At 39.4% G+C, this 14,060-nt stretch overlaps 1 protein-coding gene across 2 annotated transcripts in view; it reads left to right on the top strand.

Moving 5' to 3' along the window:
* Positions 1-14,060, top strand: part of LOC120535484 (chromodomain Y-like protein 2) — a 349,666-nt gene that overhangs the window by 321,994 nt on the left and 13,612 nt on the right. For both annotated transcript variants that reach the window (XM_039763370.1, XM_039763369.1), the window contains exon 6: positions 5,641-5,784. In XM_039763370.1, coding sequence (XP_039619304.1) covers positions 5,641-5,784 — 144 coding nt within the window. The remainder of the gene's footprint in view (positions 1-5,640; positions 5,785-14,060) is intronic.

A 14,060-nucleotide genomic window follows, 5' to 3' on the forward strand; every position in this document is an offset into this window, starting at 1 on the left:
ATGGGAAGGAGAGGCTTTTCCCTCTACCAATATATTAGAATATGTTGCACAATTACGTGATAGATTTGGAAAAATTCAGCCAATCTTAAAAAGTCACATGGAGGAAGCACAAGCAGCACAGGCCCACTATTATGACTGTGGCATCACCCTCCGAAAATTCCAACCAGGTGATGGTCTTGGTTCCAAAACCCTCATTCCAAATTACTTGCCCACTGGCAGGGACCTTACGAAATTAAAGAGAGAAAATACTCATTGATTATTTGGTGAAACAGCCCAATCGTCGACCGTGAACTTACTGAAACCGTGGAAGGAAAGGGATTCGGATCCCTTCTCCGCTCAGTCCCGCTCATTTTTTGCTTGATCTACCACCCTTAATTTCGGACTGGAGCTAAATTCCAGACAGAGATGAGAACTGGAAACAGCTGTCCTCTCCGTCCCAGGGGTTGTGAGTGAGAAACCTGGATGGACCTCTCTGATTATGCATGATATTGTGACTGAACCTGGGATGTCGTTCGAGAACGCCCCTATCGACTTCCAGAAGCAAAGAAAGTTGAATTGGAACTTGAAATCAAATGCATGCTGGACCTAGGTGTGATAGAGGAAAGTTATGGTTCCTGGTCTAGTCCCACTTTATTGGTTAGTAAGCCTGACGGAAATTGGAGGTTTTGCAATGTCTTCCGTTGGCTTAATCAAGTTTCCTAATTCGAGGCTTATCCGATGCCTCGAGTGGATGACCTCCTCGAGAGGCTCGGACAGGCAAATTCTTGACCACACTTGACATGACGAAGGTGTATTGGCAGATTCCTTTAATGGACTCCGTAAAGGTCAAGACCACGTTTAGTACCCCTAGTGGACACTGGCAGTATCGCGTCCTTCCATTCGGGTTACACGGGGCACCTGCAACTTTCCAGCGTCTGGTGGATAGAGTACTCCACCCCCATAATGCCTACAGTGCTGCCTACCTGGATGACGTTGTCATCTACTCCAGCACATGGAAGGAACACATACAGCAGGTCACTGCAGTGCTTTGGACGCTAGGAAAAGCTGGGCTTCGGATTAATTCAAAGAAATGTTTCTTTGGATTGAAAGAAGCTAAATATTTGGGCTACCTGGTGGGTCGGGGTACTGTAAAACCACAGTGTTCAAAGATAGAACCTATAGTACATTGGCCCCATCCGTGAACCAAGTGGCAAGTCCAAGCCTTTCTCACATTGGCCGGGTATTACAGCTGGTTTGTACCCCGGTTTTCAGAGAGAGTGGCGCCATTGACTAATTTAACAAGGAAGAGGGCCCCTAATAATGTGGTATGGGATGATATGACGGAGGCTGCATTTAGTGACTTAAAACAGGCCCCTACGTCAGCACCAGTTTTGAAAGCTCCTAATTTTTCTCTTCCTTTCATTCTCCAGACCGACGTTTCAGACACAGGCCTGGGTGCTGTGCTGAGCAAAAACGTTGATGGTGTTGAACACACCATTATGTACCTGAGCCGGAAACTGTTGGATCGGGAGACCAGGTATATGCCAGTGGAACGAGAGGCACTTGCAATTAAATGGACGGTTACTCAGTTGAGGTACTACCTCCTGAGTTGGGAATTCACTTTTGTGATGGATCATGCGCCCTTTACAGTGCATGGCCCTACACAAGGAGTCAAATCCTCGGGTCACCAGGTGGTTTCTTGATCTTCAATTGTATAAGTATTTGCTTATTCATCGTAAGGGCTCCCTCCATTCCAATGCTGATGCTCTTTCTCGATCTCACGACCTCTCAGTGCAGGACGCCCAACCCGATGGGTCTGGGCTGAGGGGGGGCCTTGTCACATATGTGCGATTAGGAGGCAGCTAAAGGGCTTAAGTAAATGTAATACAACGTCCGACTAGGGGTTGGCGGAGTGTGCCGATTGTGTCTCTCAGTCTCTTGCAGACCATTCCTGGGAAATCCCACCAGGTTTCGGTGTCACTGATGATGTCACTTCCGGTTTCGGTGTCACTGATTATGCCACTTCCGGCTCAGGCGCCACTGATGACATCAATTCCGGTTCCGAAGACGTCACTTCTGGTTCCAGTGTGGATGACATAATTTAATTTACCTAGCCCTTAAAACCGCCATCTTACCTCCACTTAATTAGTTCTGTTTTGGACTCTGTCTTGTAAAGAACTCAATTTTACAAACCTTTTGCAGCCAGGATCATATTATATGGGTGGCTGCCCCAAACCTTTGTGAATGTCTAGAGTCAATTTGTTACACAGTCTATTTTCATTGTTGTTGGTGTCATCATGGTAAATGAATTGTCCTACTACCAATGGATTGGATGAGTGACTGTCTTTTCCAATTCTTGTATTGAAATTTCCAACTATTATCAGTACGTTACGTGCTGGAACTTTTGTTATGGTGCCATATAAATCTTGTTAAAATTTGTCCTTCTCACTGTCGTCGGCTACGTCATTTGGAGTGTAAACTAATATTATTGTTACTGATTTCTTTTGAGGTGGTCAGCATGATTCTGTTGGATACAAATTGTGTGGAGCTAATTCTAACTTCATGTTCCTTCTTCAGTAGAATGCTGACTCCTCCGTTGCTTTCGTTTGCTGCTATAGTGTATATGAATAACCATCCTCCATTGCTATTCCTGTGCATACAAGGTCAACATTGTTATGAGTGCACCCCAATGTAATCTGGTGCAACTTCCCTAAAGCTTTAATTGTCTGAATGCTTTTGCTAGACATGATGTAAGCCATAAGAGTGGTTCAATTAGTTTTTGCTTGTCCTGCATCAACAGTTTCAGAAACAGAGGGTCCTATTGGTTCCCCCCTGACCAATCATGGATCCATGAGACTGAATCTGCTGGCAGCTCTTCAAGTTGCTTTGTGTTTTTTCTTTCATGCTTTTAAGAGTTGCTATGAGTTTTGAACATTCTCATCAGCTGACTGGGCCTGACTATTCTGTTTTACATCAAAGCAGTTTCAACTGACCGGGAACTCTCCTGGTTTATCCAGGTTTGGGACAGGCTAAGCAGCTCTCTCCCTGAAGCATGTTGATCGCCCCAGGTATTAACACGAATTGCCTAGGCAGAGTTACCACCATACTGTAGTGAATATTAAGGAATACGCTTTTAACATAAAAACTGTAGCATCACAAATGAGACACTGGAGACAATGGTCAATTGCTTTTCTAAATGTGTCACTTGGGGAGAAGTCAGTCTGGTCACAGGCTACTGGCTAGCATCCATCAATCAGGTCCTGAATATTAAACAGACTTGACTATATGAGTCTAAAATACAGATTTTCCTCCCTGAGGAGGAATTTAAAAAATGTTTCAAGGCAAAGCCATCCCTGCCAGGAAAGGTATGATTTTACTGTATATCACAGAAGGTGTGTGCAGCAGAGGTCTGCTTACAAAAAATAAACATGTTGTACACTGCAAGTAGAAAACTCTCTAGTAAAGAAAAATTGTTATCTCACAGTGCTTTGTTTTATGATGTACAGGCTTATTTCTGATTTTCAACCAGTTTCATTAAGAAGACAACAGCGAGTTTTTAATTTGCATATATCCATATCTACACAGTGCAACACTTACTGCACTGTTCATCACACTGTGATGTGTTTTGTTACAAGGCCCATAAATGTTCCAAGTTATATGAGTTGATCTTTCAAGTGGTCAACATTTTCAGTCCATTGACTGATTTATTTTATCTAAAATTTGGAAAGTGTTATATAAACTTCCTAATGTTGCTAAGCAACAAAAATCAATAATGATAAATGAGCAGCAATCCATAATAATAACCAGAAACATCCACATTTCAATTAATTTGACAGATAAATTAAGGATCTTTTTAATTCATAAACTTTTCTTCCACCTCTTCAGTCTGTGTGTTATCTCCTACTAAAATGAGTTAGTCTGTTCACTATAATAATCAGAATAACCAGTCAGCTTTTTATATAGTGGCATCCATTTCCTTCTTAAGTGGGTTAAATGAGATATTGGATTGAAAAAAGCATGCAGGAAATAATCCTGAATGTGGGCCAGCTCATCCTTGAACAGTGGAACTGAGCCAGAGGTAGCTTATATTTGAACAACGAAGGAAGAACAAAGCATAAATCTTATGTTTTATGCCAACATTAAATCAAAACTTTTACCATTCTTTTTTTTCTGTTAACCCACATAAAGCAAACTCCTCCTTTTCAGGGGTCATGTTATGAAATAAAGCAAAGCTCCAAATTTCTCCAGAAGCTTTCCTATTGAAGATCATTTATTTATGCTGTTGAGTGTTAAAATAAACTGTTTCCCCACAATCCTAAAAATAGATTTAACAATTCAATAAATTAATAGATGGATGATGAACATCTGATAGGTTATAGAAAGAAATTCAAGTCCGGAATCGCTATCCAGATATCACAGTTAAGTCCCTTTTCTTGTCTCTTTTTATTAGCTTATACTGGATATTTCTGAATTTACCTAAAATTTTCAATAAGACTGCTCGTGGTTTTTTCTAAAATTATAGACTTGATTGGAGATAAAGCATGTTTTATAAACAAAATGTGTGTTAATATATTATAGTAGACAAAATAATACAGTACATAATATAATAATATGTTTAAACAAAACTGAACCTATATTCCTTTTGCGTGGTTTTTACATTCAGTAACTTCTCATATCGACCCAAACAAAGTAAAAAAGCAAAGAAACTAGTAGAATTGCTAAAGTCTATCTTTTCTTTACTTCTTCAAAAATTCAAAATATCTTGTAATTTTTTTTCTCCATAATTATACACACATATGGACTCCTCACTTTCATTAATTGAATATTATTCTTCAATAACCCAATCCTGTTCAGAGGATCTGACCCTTCTTCACTAAGTAGGCCACACAACACCTTGTTCAGGCACTGGTTCTTTCAAGTGAAATACAGCAATTCTCTCCGGGCAGGATCTCCTTCAGCTGCTATCAGACCTCTCCATCTCCTCCAGAGTGCAGCTGTTCAAATGATTGTCTCTGTTCCTCATTTAACTACTACTATTCTTCAGCTTCGGTCTTTCCTCTGGCTTCCTGTTGCTGCAAGGATCCAGTTCAAAACTCTGGTCTTGACCTATCTTTCTCTGAATGGTTCTGCTCTTCAGAGTCTCCTTCTTTAGTTTCTCTATATGACCGCTCAAGAAGTTTCCGTACTGCCCGTCTGCTAACCATCCCTCCCCTTTCCAGACGTGTCAAGACTGGACAGTGCTTCTCTGTTCTTGATCCAAAGCTGTGGAATGATCTCCGTTTGTGTATTTGAACTGCTCCCAATTTACTTGGGCATCTTTTGAAAAACACACGTTTTTAGTAAATACTTTAGATCTGCATAGTTTCTATCCTACAGGATATATATAGTTGTACAGACAAAGACTTTGTTATATGGATTTTTGTCTTAGTTTAGTTGCAGGTATAATATTATAGTAGTAGCTCTTCCTCTTGCTTATTTTTTTTATCTTGTTCTCTGTTGCTTTTGATCCTTAAGCCTTCTAATCATTCTTGTATACATTATAACTTGCTTTGTAAATCATCTTGGATAAAGGCATCTGTTAAATAAATAATAGTATTAATAATAAGAAATATATTTGTACAAAATCAAAATCAAATTTGATTTTCTCTCCCTCTGTGTCAGGCGAATGAAATGTTGTTCTGTGGAAGAAAGCTAACAGCACAAGAGGCTTGTAGCAGAGGTCTGGTATCACAAGTGTTCTGGCCTACAACTTTCAGTCAAGAAGTTATGCTGCGAGTGAAGGAAATGGCTGCCTGCAGCGCATTGGTATTATTTTATTTTTATTGTTACATAGTTTTTTTTTAAATTAATTTCATATTACATTCTTAGAATCTTCCATGTGGAAATGTTCTTGCCCTTACATGGAGACTGTCAGCTAAAATTAGAAGAGAGCAGACTGATTAAATTTTAATTGCTAATTCTGCGAAATAAAAAGAAATGAATATTTTATGTGAGATTCTTTTCTGTTGTAGTATTTGATATTGTAACTATACAGCTATATACTTTCTGTGGCCCTCAGTGGTATCAGAAGAACTTGACAAATGATGTGGCAGAACATTAGTTCTAGGGTACTACTGTGGTTGCAGGGTTTCATTCCAATCACTTCTACCATTCTCAGATCAGTAGGTCCCTTTTACTTCTAGATGATCAGATTGTTTAAGAAGCTAGCATTTTTTTTCTTCTGCTTTCATGTAAAGGAAATTTACAGAAAATGAAATTTTAGAATTAAAAAAATATATATTTTGTCATGTTTCAGACAGTGTTCTCTTCCTGGCTAGGGTTCAATTTCTGTTTTGTGTCTTTGGTGCACATTTTTTGATTTAATGTGTCTGTATGTGTTACTATTTCTTTCATTTATGGTTAATACTATTCTTCACATTTTATAAATCTGTATCTAAGCCTGTATTAGCTTCCATGTATTTTTTGTGGGTAGACCCTAAGGGGCGGGGTCACCTGCCAATCATCGCCAGGAACTGCCCTCCACTGAATAAATCTGGAAGGCCTACCATAGTTCCTGCAGGTTCATTGTGAATGCACTCTAGTGTTCGTGAGTTCTTGCACCTTTTTCTGTACTATTTGTGAATTTTCTGATTTTTGACCAGGCCTTGGGTTTCTGTATTTGTACTTTGTACTGTTCAACTTGGATTGCCTTTGCTTCAGGCAATTCCCTTTGCCTTTTGTGCACAACAGACCTTGCTTTTGATGCTGACCACTATGTTAAAAGTTTTATTCTTAAGTTATAATTATCCTGTATTTGCCCTTATTACTAGCTGGAGTTTGATGGTGATATCCTTCTCATGCGGGCATTTTTGTAAGTCAATTTGGAATTTATTGTGACTTTTGTGCTTTAATGAAACTTGCAAAAATGCATTTTGAATTGCTTCAAAGTAAGAGGAGAAACGACCAGCTAATTAGATAGATAGATAGATAGATAGATAGATAGATAGATACTTTATTAATCCCAAGGGGAAATTCACATAATCCAGCAGCAGTATACTGATACAAAGAAACAATATTAAATTAAATAGTAATTAAAAATGAAAAAATAAAAATAAAATTAATGTTAGCATTTACTCCCCCGGGTGGAATTGAAAAGTCGCATAGTGTGGGGGAGGAACGATCTCCTCAGTCTGTCAGTGGAGCAAGACAGTGACAAAAGTCTGTCACTGAAGCTACTCCTCTACCTGGAGATGACACTTTTCAGTGGATGCAGTGGATTCTTCATGATTGACAGGAGTTTGCTTAATGCCCGTCGCTCTGCCACAGATGTTAAACTGTCCAACTTTACTCCTACAATACAGCCTGCCTTCTTAACAAGTTTGTCCAGGCGTGAGGCGTCTTTCATCTTTATGCTGCCACCCCAGCACACCACTGCGTAGAAGAGGGCACTCGCCACAACCGTCTGGTAGAACATCTGCAGCATCTTACTGCAGATGTTGAAGGATGCCAACCTTCTCAGAAAGTATAGTCTGCTCTGACCTTTCTTACATAGAGCATCAGTATTGGCAGTCCAGTCCAATTTGTCATCCAGCTGCACTCCAGATAATTAAATGATTAGGTCAGTTATTTTGGAAAATGTTATAATAAAAACTTTGCAGCCAAAATGGTACTCCAGAACTCAACTTTAAAACCTCTGATCTAGGGGATGTGATCCTGCCAGACCATTTTAAGTTGTCTTATTGCAGGCGTTCTTAACATGCATGGTGCCTCACATGAATGTGCAACTTGGATAAAGTTCCTAAATGACATTCAATCACAAATCTTTTGCATTGGTCAATCCTTTGTCATGTTTACATTTAAAGGGTGTTTAACAGCACATGATATGTAAGCTTGTAATCCTCTTGTAATTTTTGTATCCATCAGTTCAGTTTATTAAAATACAGACGTGAATCTAATTGAGTTTTTCCCATACATGCCTTGTCTAGTAGTATTAGGGTGTCATTTTGCTTGACTTCTCACTACATGCCTTGTCTAGGAAATGTAAACAGAAAAAAGATCCAAGTCTAAATCCAGCAAGAGTTTTTAATCTCTTCATTATCTCTTCAGTAGATAACAGTTATTGTGGTTGAGTTTAGCTCAACAATGCCAAAGATACAATGAAAGGAGGCAAAGTATTTGACAACTATTTGTGCCAGTTGGGAGTCATTCAACAGAGAGATAATAAAGTTACAGATTAGCTTGCAACAAATATTGGAAAAAAAACAACAACAAAAAGCAAAACAACCAATGCTGCCTTGCATGTGTTTAATTGATATAACCTACCATTGACTTCTTACAGTACAATCTTAATGACATTGCATTGTGCAAGATAAATTTCTGTTTGCTTTAATATGTTAGTTGTGCACTGTCAGGCATATTTGTTGTAGGCCTTATTTGTATTGGATAATAATGACACGTATCTCAACCCAACCACAGTAACAATCCAGCGTCCTCTGCTAACTTTGTCCTCACAACACTCTTGCTTCTTAGTTATTTTTTTATTTTCTTATTGTAATTTTCACTGTCACTTGTAAATGGGGTGCTGGTGTCAAACGAGACCCATTACAGCATATTTTTTTATTAGTTAACTTAATAACATTAATGCAATATATATTTTAAGTAGAAAGGGGGGAGGTGAGTGTGTTGTGTGTGCAGGGAATAAGGCATGAGAATTGGAAGGAGGCTTTACGTAGTTGTACAGTGGACCAAAACAGCAAAGGAGAAATGGTGTACGTATAGTAGTATCGTATCTAAAGAACTATCATTGTAATAAGCGGAGTGATAGGGTGACAAGGGTCAAGCTATGCCTTGATGAAATTGTAGTTAATGTCATTTGTGCATATGCTCCTCAAGTAGGCTGTGAGGAAGAGCAGAAGGACATTTTCTGGGCACAAATGAATGAAGAGTGATCTAAATGGGCATCTGGGAAACAGTAGAGAAATGATGGAGAAAGCACATGGAGGGTGGGGAGTTGGAGAGAGAAATGAGTTAAGGGGAGAAGGTAGTAGATTTTGCCATGGCATATGTGGATGGAACAATTAGAAGAAGGAACCCAGAGTATTGTGTGATTGAAACATTAAGGCAAAGTTTAAAGGTAAGATTTTTATGACAGTCGCAACACCAACGGTGACGTATGGAGCTGAGACATGGGCAGTAAAAGTAGTGCAAGTTAGATGTGGAAGTAATGAGAATTTTGAGATGGATGTGTGGCTTTACAAAAAAGGGCAGAATAAGAAATGAGACAATCAGAGGTAAAACAAAAGTGGGAGATTTTCCTAAGAAAGTACAGGAAAGTAAGTTGAAGTGGTATGGGCATGCGATGAGGAGAGACAATAAAAACATGGGCAAAAGAGTGATGGAAATGAAAGTGCAAGGGAAGATAAACCGAGGGAGGCCAAAGCAGAGGTGAATGAATAAAAGCAAAAGAATATCGGGAGTTGGTCTCGTCCATTACAGGAGATGGACGTCTGAAGTGGAGCTTTGTTAACAGCGGCTTTATTTTTTTCTCTTATTTCTTATTATTCTGAGGTATCCAGTATTTACCCAATCCGAGGAGTTTCTACTACAGTATATAAACATGAGTAACAGGAAAGGGGGTCAGTAAGAAACGGAAAAGAAACCTAAAGTTGCATCCAAGTCTAGACAGGCATCAAGTCCAAATGCAAGGTACAGCCTTTCAGAGACTGACCTTAAACAGGCAGGCGAAAGCACAGACTTCCCAGGACGCCGTTCCACATCGCCATCTCCAGCCGAGAGCGAAAATGGGAGCGAAGGTTCAAGTGACGCAGATCACGATAGCACGCCGATTCCAGAAGATCACTTGAAACTGGAGATTGCCTTGCAGTCTGTGCTTTCATCTACTCCTCGTGAGTCAGAAGCATTGGCTGTAACGGGGATTGCCACCTTACCCACGGAGCACGAAAGCTGAAACAATCTATCTGAACTGAAGGTAATGATCACCACAGCCATAAATGAGCTCAAGAAAGACATTCAGAAAAATATAAAGAAAGAAAGCGAGAAGACAAATGAGGAGCTGCGGCTGGAGCTGCAAGAGCTGCGGAAGGATAATAAAGTCCTGGGAAAACGTATATATAATCGCTTTGATGCAGCCTTTAAAGGTATGCTGGGGAAAATTGAGGAACACATTCAGGAAAATGTGTCCAAACGGAGCACTTGTCGATCATCTGGAAGATGTTAAGCAGACATTCACGACTCGAATTGAAACAGCTGGAGAGTTGGCATCTATCGCAGATGGAAAAGCTACAGATGTGAATTCTGAATGCAAAAAACTCTGAGACAGACTTGCTGCTCTGGAAGATGGATGCATAAGGAATAATATTAGAATCAAAGGTCTACCTGAGAATCGTGAAAGTCCAAACCCAGTGAAACTCGTAGCTGAACTATTCTGCAAAATAATTGGAGAGGACTTTAAAACAGATACCAAGATAATGGCAGCTTATCACATACGTGGATCAAATACCTCTAAACCTAAAATTCTAATTGTTCGCTTTGAGAGATTACAATTTAAGCTTAAAGTAATGTCACTTCTCAGACAGAAACAAAATTATATTTGAAAATAACCACATCCGTATTTTCCCTGATTTCTCACCCTCAGCAGCTGCCAAATGTGCCACTTTTTACAACATTAAACAGCGGTTACGGAAAGCCGATATCAGATACAGCCACTTGTATCCTGCCAAACTGAAAGTGGATATTCAAGACAAATATTACACCTTCTCCACCACAGAGAAAGCAGAAAAGGAGTTAAGAAAGCTGATGCCAACACTGCTTTGAAATGCGATGGTGAGTCGCACCCTGTCATGGCATGGCAAGAAGATATTACCTGCTGTCTGATCTGCTTGCAACGAGACGGGTACCATAATTATACATCCTTTTTTCATCTCTGCCACTTTATGTTTTTATTACAATTATACCCGTATGTGTGGAAGAAATTAAAGTATTTTTTTATTATTATTCTAAAGGAGACTGTTTAACTTCATACCCTTGGTTTATTGTTATTGGTATTATTGCATTAGGGTTTACTATGCTTATCCAGGTCCACTTTTTAACACCATTCCCTGGGTTTATTATGTTCATATTTCAAGACTGTTGAAGATTACATTTTATGCATATAATATTTAGACTTTATTGGCAATAGATATCACTACTTTTTAATCCTCAAATCCCGCTGCTTGGAGGCTTGTTTTGTTTTGGATGTGCTCTGTCTCTACGTATGTCAGAGGACTGGGACTTTGTGAAGTGGGGAGGCAAAAGGGGGGGTGGGGGGATAAGGGGAGAGAGAAAGAGAGCAAGTTATATCTAATCTATCCTTTTAATCCTTATAATTATAATTACCAATGTGACAATAAGCTCCATGGCAATAACTCGTGGGAAAATTGGACATTAAGGTTAAATCTGTCTCACTTCCAGTTAAGACTACAAACTGATATCAAAAACTCTGAATCAATGTCTCCATGATGGTTAACTTTGTGAGCTGGAATGTTAAAGGCCTGAATCACGAATTAAAGAGAAAAAAAGTATTCTCTCACCTAACAGGTCTAAACGCTAAAATAGTATTTTTACAGGAGACCCAATTATTAAGCAAGGATCAGTTCCGGCTGCAAAAAGACTAGACTGGCCAAATGTTCCATTCCAGCTTTACAAAGAAAACTAGAGGTGTGGGAATTCTCATACATAGAACAGTCTCATTTGTAGCATCAGATGTAGTATCTGATCCTGAAGGGAAATATGTCATGGGCAATATATTAACTGTAAAGTGATTTTGATAAACGTGTATGCACCCAATGTCGGTGATAGGGAATTCATGCAAAATGTATTTACATCCATTCCCAATGTGAACACTCACAAAAATATAATGGCTGGGGACTTTAATTGTGTTTTAAATCCACTCTTAGATAGGTCTTCTGTCATAGGGGTGATGACATCTAACACTGCAAAGACAATCACACAGTTTTTAACTGGCCAAAACTTATCAGACCCCTGGAGGTTTCTAAACACAAACTCAAGAACATATTCCTTCTACTCGCCAGTGCATCATTGCTACTCAAGAATTGATTATTTCTTTATAGATTATAATTTCTTGCCTACAATTACATCTTGCAAGTACGCTATTGTTATTTCCGATCATGCCCCTCTGATCTGATAAAATCATTATGCCCCACATACTCATCTCGCAGATGGCGTCTTAACCCAGTTCTACAGTATTAGCAGATGAGAACTGTACAGAATTTATATCAAAACAAATCAGTTTCTTTCTAGAGACAAATACTGTACATCCTCAGAGGTCTCTGCAGGAATACTCTGGGGAAACTCTAAAGGCCTTCTTAAGAGGACAGATTATTTCATATCTTTCCCAGAGAAATAAATTAGAAACTAAGAAGGTATCAGAGCTAACCTGCAAAATTACTAGAATAGATCAAGAACATGCCAGGTGTCCAAGTGAGGCTCTTCATAGGAAAAGGCAGGCTCTGCATTCAGAGCTCAACCTCTTAACAACAAAAGAAACTGAACAACTCATTTTTAAATCAAGACATCATTACTGTGAACACGGAAAGAAACCTAATAAGCTCTTAGCTCAACAAATCCACAAGCAAGAAGTTTGCAATGCAATCCCAGCAATCACTAACACAAATGGAGATAAAATCATTGACCATAAAAATATAATGCACACATTTAGAGACTACTATCCATCCATTTTCTAACCCGCTGAATCCAAATACAGGGTCACGGGGGTCTGCTGGAGCCAATCCCAGCCAACACAGGGCACAAGGCAGGAACTAATCCTGGGCAGGGTGCCAACCCACCACAGGACACACACAAACACACCCACACACCAAGCACACACCCGGGCCAATTTAGAATCGCCAATCCACCTAACCTGCATGTCTTTGGATTGTGGGAGGAAACCGGAGCACCCGGAGGAAACCCACGCAGACACGGGAGAACATGCAAACTCCACGCAGGGAGGACCTGGGAAGCGAACCCGGGTCTCCTAACTGCGAGGCAGCAGCACTACCACTGCGCCACCGTGCCGCCCCAAGACTACTATAAATCCTTATGTTCTACTGAGTTTAAAGAAGACAACACACAATCTAATGCATTTCTGGATGCATTACAGATACCACAAATAGATACTAATAGGTATTGCAGAGGAATTGGATAAACCTCTGGTGCTATAAGAATTACTCGATGCTATAAAGTCACTTCGGAGTGGGAAAGCAGCAGGCCTTGATGGCTGCCGTGCCGAATTTTATAAGAAATTCTCCACTCGGCTAGCTCCCCTCTTATTAGCAACATTTACAGAAGCTAGAGACAATCAAATTCTACCTCAAACTTTTCGCCAAGCATTAATCACCATCTTTCCTAAACAAAATAAGGACTTATTAAGGAATTACAATGTGTTTCATACAGACCAGTTTCACTTCTGAATAATGACGTTAAGATACTCTCCAAAGTCTTAGCTAGAAGAATGGAGAAAGTGCTGCCATCAGTAATATCACAAGATCAAACTGGATTTATTAAGGGCCAACACTTAGCTTCCAATCTTCGACACCTGTTTAATGTAATATATTCACCAGCAAAGTCAAACACCCCAGAGATGATGATATTGTTGGATGCAGAAAAAGCATTTGATATGATTGAATGGAACTATATTTTCACTACATTAGAGAAATTTGGGTTTGGCCCGAACATTTGTGTATGGATCAAACTACTGTATACCAATCCAGAAGCTTCAGTTTGTATTAACAGCATTTGTTCAGACTACTTTAAACTAGAATGTGGTACCAGACAAGGATGCCCCTTGTCACTACTGCTATTTCCAATTGCCATTGAACCACTGGCAGTTCACGAAATGCTTATCAGATAAAGGGGATTTGTCAGAGAAGGACTTGAACAGAAAATTTCTCTATATACAGATCATATGGTACTGTATATATCAGACCCACAAAATACTGTGCCTGCAGTCTTAACAGCACATACAGAATTTTAAAATATCTCTGGTCTCAGAATTAAAAGTGTGCTCTTTCCAGTAAATTCACAAG

The sequence above is a fragment of the Polypterus senegalus genome, chromosome 9 (assembly GCF_016835505.1).
Source record: "Polypterus senegalus isolate Bchr_013 chromosome 9, ASM1683550v1, whole genome shotgun sequence".
NCBI classification, from domain to species: domain Eukaryota; kingdom Metazoa; phylum Chordata; class Cladistia; order Polypteriformes; family Polypteridae; genus Polypterus; species Polypterus senegalus.